This window comes from Oreochromis niloticus, linkage group LG14 (assembly GCF_001858045.2).
Source record: "Oreochromis niloticus isolate F11D_XX linkage group LG14, O_niloticus_UMD_NMBU, whole genome shotgun sequence".
NCBI classification, from domain to species: domain Eukaryota; kingdom Metazoa; phylum Chordata; class Actinopteri; order Cichliformes; family Cichlidae; genus Oreochromis; species Oreochromis niloticus.
The window spans coordinates 31,534,674-31,542,281 of NC_031979.2; the positions used below are offsets into that span (position 1 = coordinate 31,534,674).

Here is a 7,608-nt window from a genome sequence, read left to right on the forward strand (position 1 = left end):
CAACTGTGTGATGCTTTCATGTCGATATGAACCAAAATCTTTAAGAAATGTTTCCAGCACTTTGTTGAATCTATGCCACAAAGATTTAAGGCGCTTCTCAAAGTGAACTAAGTGGCCAGTGAGTGTGTGGTGGATGATTCATTCAAAGATTGTTTCAAGCAAATAGTTTGGTCTGCCTTTTTGGTATTTCAGGTAAAGGGTCTAGAGATTATTCGGTGTGTCATTTATTTTTATTGTTATTATTATTAATCCTTTGTTTGCCCAGGTAAAAATCTCATTGAGATTTAAATCTTACATCCAGGAGAGACCTGGCCAATTTTTAATCTAATAATAAGAGCTTAATGCTTGCAGGTTATAATTGTTTTGGAAATTCTAATAATGTAAAATAATACAAAAGCACTATTTTTTTTTTTTTTTTTATTTATTATGATCTTATTTTACCAGAGAGAGCTTTTTTTTCTTTCTTTCTTTTTTTAACAGAGCCTTTTTGTTACTGGAAATTTTAGGAATGTAAGCTCTATGATCAAAAGGATTATATTTAATTATGAGCAACAATATTTTTTTTAAAAAGTGATGATCTTTGAAGTACTAAAAATCAATACAACAGTCTTTCAGAAATTATGCTGCTTACTGTGAGGCTCGGCTGAAAATATTCTTTTGAAAATAATGGCCTGCAAAATCGGGTCTCAGCTGAAAACGAATCCGGTATAGTTCTTTAGGTCTTAGTTTCAGTTAAACATCCAAGTCAGGTTTGTTTTGTTACCCTGTCAGATCCTTAGACTTTGCCTAAAGTACAACCTACATGTACACAAGTGTTTACAGGGAGCTGATACTTGTTAAGTGAGTAAAGTGAGCCAAACAGAGACATGTCTGGAGAGTTAAAGTGCACAGAGAGCCTATAGTCAGGCAGTGCTCTAGCCTAGGTGCTGGGGTCTGGAGACAGGGTGGATGATATGTTCCTGCGAAGCAGCTCATGAATCCTTTATCGGTGTGTTTGAACATTGATCAGATTTAGTATTAGCCCAAAGGCTGCATTCTGTTCTGCAAGGGAGTATAAAAATCCAAATTCTCATATGTGAGCTTGGTGTAAGGCAATACAAGAGAGTTCATGATACAGAAGAAGTCAAGAAAGGACAAACAGCTAAGCTGTTTTTCCTACTAATACAATATTTCACAAATGGTGTATTATGTCCTATTGTGTACCACTTTGTCCTTTTCATCACATTTTGTTTTTCACCCCTATTGTTAATACCTACAATAAATTGTCGCATTAGTTGCATTACAGTAACCATTACCTGATCTGGCAACAACTGCTGACTACAGCAGAGACTTTGTGGTTGTGATTCTAAGATGCGTGTTGCACATACACTTCTGTGTATGACCTGATAGGCAAACATGTGGTCATATTGGCATTTCCTGCTGGAATGATCTGCAACATGCGGAAATATTGCATGTGTTGTTATTAGTTTTTATTTCTATTTGTTCTTAGTTTTTCTTTTCATTGCATCTGAGTTGAGTTGAGTTTCAGCTAATTTCCAGAGTGGGTTTGCTCATTTAGGACCATTTTTAGCTCATCCAGCAAAGAACGATGAGCTCATGCCATGGTGAGGCATCCATCCACAATTCACAAGAATCGATACTCCTCATTGTGCGGAAGTTTTATTGAAACTTACACATCTAATGGATCTTCACCTAAATTGTGCTCATGGTCAAGGTCACGTTTGTCATTTTAATGGCCACTTGTCATAGGTTCACATATTTTCATGCTTTTTATGTCCATGATTGCTACTGACCATGCAATCATAATACTCCTGAAAAAGCTTTCAATTGATGGTGAATGAGATTAATTTGTACTGGATATGGCCGTTGGCGATCCTATTTGAATTCTTAGTGGATTTTAATTCTCATTAGTTTGTGTAATACAAACAAACAGTGACAAGGAAACTCATTTCTTTCCTACATCACAGACATTCTGGTTATTGTTTGGAAACATTTCATATTTACTTTAGTTTTCATCAGTTTTGGTCTTAGTTGTAGTTTTCCTAATTATTTTAATATGGAGGATATTTGTTAGGGTGTATTATTCAGAGGTTTAGAATGTGTACCAATACAAACACAACACATTTTGAAGGTCACTCAGATAGAAACCAAAGCCTAATCACACTGGTTGTGGTAACAAATTTGATCACACTGACAAAGACTAAATAGGTTTCCAGTAATTTCCACAACGTTTTAGCTAATTACGTGAGTACTTGATAACAGTTTTCCTTTTTCACAAATTCAAATTTGTTTGTTTTGTCTCACTGTTGTTAATTTGTTTTTTCACAACTAGTTTTATTAATAATTACCTTGATTGGCAAATGCTATAAAATCTAATAACGCAAACTTGATTTTGTCCTAAAAAGAAATAGGTTCTGCTTCCATGGAGAGGGTTTCACCTCATTTTGTACCTTGTAGTTTAGTTCAGCTGGCCCTGTGTTTGATGAGATAGAAGTATAGATATAAATGAATAAGTCAGGAGCTATGTATATATACTGTAAAGGGAATTATTTTTCACAATCTAGTCTCTAAGTGTTAGTGGATGGGTTCAAAACATTATGTCAAGTATGTATGTGCCTAACGTTGCAAGGAGTAATATGTTAATTAGAATGTCTTCCACTAATTGCTGTGCCAACACTTGAGCGTATCTGCTGGTCCTTTTTTTCACAGATTAATTTATAATTTGTCACTATTTCTGTCTGTTTGGTGGAAATAAAAGCTGTTGACATATTCCAGGTTAGACGCAGTGGTAGCTTTTGTCTAAACAGGTGCAGTGATTCATTCTGCCTTTCCTTCTCTCCGCGGTGCTTCTGTATGGAGGCTCTCCCGCTGTGACTGTTTAATTAGTCACCAATGTCTGTGTCAGTGTTTCAGCGCCGGGCTGCATGGCTCCCTCGGTGACAAACTGTTGCCAAAGAAGCACATCCACAGTAAGCTTAGATCCACTGATGCTGAGGGGCGACTTGAAGAGTTCAGGGGGTGATTGAATTGTTTACAGCTCTGCTGGCTTTTTTCGTTTTCTGTTGGGAAATATAGCATCATTTATGCCCGCTTGGCTTTTCCTTTGGCATAAATCTGAAATGACTAATGGTACACAGCGGCTTCCTGCTGCCAAATGACACTGTGAGTATCAAAAGGATTGATCAAACACTTTATTAGCTACTTTTTGAACTATATATGTGTATGTGTATATACATAAGGAATGTGACATGCCACGTTTTTTCAGTTTGTTCTTTTTCCCTAACTTGTTTCTTCTTTACCCCAATGAACTCAAAGATTCTTTTGAAATTACATTATATCTTTATAGAATCACACATTTCCAATTGATTCACAGTCCGGTGTTTAGAGATGATGATGAAACTCACAGCTACTGCATTGATTAGAGAGTTCAGAAATTAAAATTTAGGAGCGTGCCTCCACTTCTGGCAAGATTACTCATTTGCAGATTGTTCAGTTCATTGCACTTGCTTTGAATAGAATGCAAATTTAATGATATGTTTTTAGACAGATGAAGTCCACCACTTCATGGAGATAAGTTTAAGAAGTTGAAGACACCTCTCTTCATTGCAGATATGCTGACACCACTGCCACCCAGAGGTCTTTGTGCAGCTGCAATTCTGTCACACTTTAAATATTCTTAAAATATATTATCCTCCAAGTAGTCTTAGATGAACTTTTTCCCTTATATATCATTTTAAAATTGCATGTTATCCTCCTCGCATTCCTTTTTTTTCTCTAATCTATTACTCTTTTTTTTTTTTTTTTTCCATTATCTCATCCTTGATTTTGAGACGTTACCATGTCCAGTCATGATTTCTCCCTCCTGAAAAGGATAAAACTTAAGACTGATTAATCTTCAAAATTGCTGATCTTATATCAGTTATATCAATGTAGTGTTGAGTGCTTGAAAAGAAGGCAAAAGGACTTAAATTTGTGAAGTTGTTTCGCCTCTCTTGCAAGAGGCTTCTTTAGTTCTTAAACACTGTGAGCCCATCCCGTGGTGGTTCGATCCCAAGATACTGAACCCAGAGTTGTTCCTGACGCATTCCCGTTGGTGTTAGATAGAAAGCAAAAACTGCTTGTGTAAATGAGCGAATAACATGTTGTATAAAGTGCTTTGAGTGCTCAAGTAGAGTAGAAAAGCCTTATAAGAACCAGTCCATTTACCATTTAAACAATTGACAGAGAGTTACAGATATTTAACCCCTAGTGGTGGTTGTCCCCTTGGAAGTGATTGTGTGAGTCCCCACATGGGAATAGGTCATGCTTGTGCTCATGTGATGACTCACATAATTAATAGTGGGTCAACAACCCTCAGGGCATTTGTTTTAGAACTAGAGAAGCTTCTTGGATGAGAGGCAAAATGTCTTCATGAACCTAAAGAAGTCCAGCTGTCTTCTTTCAAACACGCAAGAATACCATGACCTGGATGACTGAGACACCTTGTTAACATCATTAATCTTCAATTGTCATCTCACTTTTCTCCCCACTTTCTTCCCTGCCACTGTGTCTCTCTTTCTCTCTCAGGTCTACATCCCCTGCAGAACAGCTATTGTCTTGGCCAACGAGGAGATAGATTACTGTTATTAGAGGATGATTGTCTCCACAGAGATCGGGATTGAGAATGGATTCCAAACTCTGACTGAGTGTTAACAATCACCTTCATCTTAATGTCAACCTTGTACACCACCCAAACCTACTTTTTTTGTGTTCGAGCCTTTTTTCTAAATGGGGGGGAAAAAGCATTGCTGGGCTGTGTGCTTTCAAATACCATCTGCAACCTAAGACGCTGTGTAACCCCATTTACCACAGATTGGTCCATTTGGGAAGTGTCCAACCTAACCAGCAGCTAGACGCTAAAACTCCAAACCCTGCCGAGTCCATCCACCACTAGCCAGCAGCCATTTATAGGTACTCCTGCATTTGGCATGTCATCTGAAATACATGACCGGCAACTGTGGCAGAGGAAAGCGGTACCATAAAACCAGCATTCATTTATTCAAAGATAATACAAGCTCAGGAATGTTAGGCATGTTTAAATACAGCATACAAGGTTTATTATTTTGTATTTAAATATAAATAACATTGTAGTTTCACAGAGATGGCAAGCACTACAGTATTACTAGCATTTAAAATCAAAATATGCAGGTAGGCTGTTTAATCACTGGTGATGTGTCTTTGTTAATTTGCATTGCGGGACATTATAGGTATAAATGTATTGTAATTTGCACAAAGTATTGAACTGATTTGAATTACTGTACTTTTTAATGAGTATCTAAAACAGTTGTGTTGTAATGTTTGAATTTATGCAGCTACTGGGAGCATTTAAGTGGTTATTTATGACTCAGTTATTAAGCCAGTAATTTGCAGCTAAAGCACTGATAAAATCACTTAATTTGGAGTGTTCACAGTGTGTTGCATAATACACAAGCAACATTTGGCTGAATTAGGCCATTTTGCCCACTTTGCGTAAAGTATTGCATAGTTTTCTCCCACACTAGATCGCATTAGAGTAGTTTGTGAATTTTATGTTACACCGTGCTACAATCGACAAGAAGAACTAAACTACTGAAGATCAGTTTGTCCTTTTGTGTTAGAAAAGACACGGATGACTAACACACTTGACTACTAGGATATGATTTATGTGCACCGTGTTCATTAGGGATTCCCCTGGGAATATTCCAGAAAAACACCGAAACGGCCTAAATTCATGCAGAGCGCCACACGTGCCTCCTCCAATTAGCAGTGACTTTTGTGACTTTAGTTTCAACAGAGTTGATGATTGAAAATTTCAAAGAGCAGCCACAGCCCTCATTCTGTGTTATAGAATCCATCACAGTACCTATGTGAGGAGGTTATTAATTAGCTAAAACGTCCTACCATCATAATAGGTGACTGCTGAACTCGTCTGCAAAATGTCATAATGTGCTTTACAAATGAGTGATATTCGGTCTGCTTCCACTCTTTACGTTGTCTTGTTTTTCATCCTCCTGAAAGTTGGCATATCATCACCATCCAAAGCACTTTCTGAATGTTTTATCGAATCAGCACAAGTAAAAAGGGAAACGAGATTATTATGTGCATCTCAGATAAAGCTCAGAGGTTGTGCTATCCTCATCTAGAGCATTATTTCAGATTCTGAGTCATTTAACCACCTATTGTAGCTTATGGCAGGTTTTGATCTGTGTCCCGTGCAGCTGGGGGAAAAAAACACACATTAATTTTCAGGACCACCCGTCTGTGTGCAGCCAAAAGTGTCATGAACATGTCATTTCTTTTTTGTCTAAAAGCAAATGCATTCAAAAAGGCCTTTTCTCTGTCTTTCAAGGAGCACAGAGACGATCACTCTGCATATATTTTAGACAACGAGGTTGTGAGACTGAATTGGAGGGTATAATCATCCCTCATCTGACCCAGTGTCATTGTCATTTTAGCACTGCCAAAATGAATTGTCTGCAGTTGTTCTCAAAAGTAAAATTGATGTCTGATATACTGTAACAATTTCAGCATATTTCTTTCATTATTGCTAATGATAATAAATCAGTCCCTGTCAAACCACGAGAATGTGAATGAACTCATTTTGCTCTCTGACTACTGATACTGTCCTATTGCGCAGTTGGGGAAATGTGGAGGATTCCACAGTAGTACATTGTAATGGTACTGTGTAACCTGATGCAACAAATGTGCAGTTTGGTCTTGGTAGTGTGGGAGCTCATCGTGATATTAAATATCATTTTAAAATGTTAAAAGTTGATCCACTAATTATGTACAAAACTGCCCGTACTTAATAATTTTTCTTAGTCTTCCACCTAAATCAATTTAAAATGGAAATATTGTAGCTTCCAGACACACATTTTTTCATTTTTACTTTGTATTACTGCTTTGTATTTGGACATAATTTGAAGGTAAGTCAAGTCCCAAAAGGACTTTTTGTGTTTGTGTGTGTGTGTGGGGGGGGGGGTTACACCTGATATTGAGTCAATGCTTGAGTTTTATCAAGAAATTGCAATAAATTCTTCTCTATATCACAATAGTACCTCCCTCAAATTTGTACATTTTTATATTTGCAAGTTGATACCTCACTTCTTTTCAAATTGGTCAACAAACTAAGGGATTTATAATACTAGTCCCAAACTAAATAAATAAAACCTTTCTTTTTTGAGAGCAGCTACAAACCTGGATTGTGTGTGTACTTGATACTGGACCAGGGAAGGCCCTGACATCTTTAAGACAACAAAGGAAGGAATCTACTTCTCACTCTGCGCTGCAGAACATAAAGTTTCCATTTCCATTTGGTGACTAGGGGAGCTGTGAAATCTTGTTACATGACTATACGGAGCAATCACCTCAGTGATTCCCACAACATGATGTAAGGGGGATGAAAGACATCTCATCAGACAATAATACTTCAATTTCCATTTCCTAGGCATCTGCAGTTTGTGCTACTTACACCAGATTATGTGTCTTTGTGCGTCGGTATTGATACAAGCAGTAGCTTCTTATTAGCAGCTGCACCATGAAAAGCAGTTTGGGAAGATCACAATGTAGCTTTTATTGAGGCTTTTTCAC

The 7,608-nt window shown here is 37.3% G+C and overlaps 1 protein-coding gene across 1 annotated transcript in view; it reads left to right on the plus strand.

Moving 5' to 3' along the window:
- Positions 1–6,366, plus strand: part of gbe1b (glucan (1,4-alpha-), branching enzyme 1b) — a 98,007-nt gene extending 91,641 nt beyond the window's left edge. The window contains exon 16 of the mRNA XM_003450190.5: positions 4,567–6,366. Within this exon, the coding sequence (XP_003450238.2) occupies positions 4,567–4,629 (63 nt within the window). The 3' untranslated portion in view covers positions 4,630–6,366. The remainder of the gene's footprint in view (positions 1–4,566) is intronic.
- Positions 6,367–7,608: the final 1,242 nt, after the last annotated feature.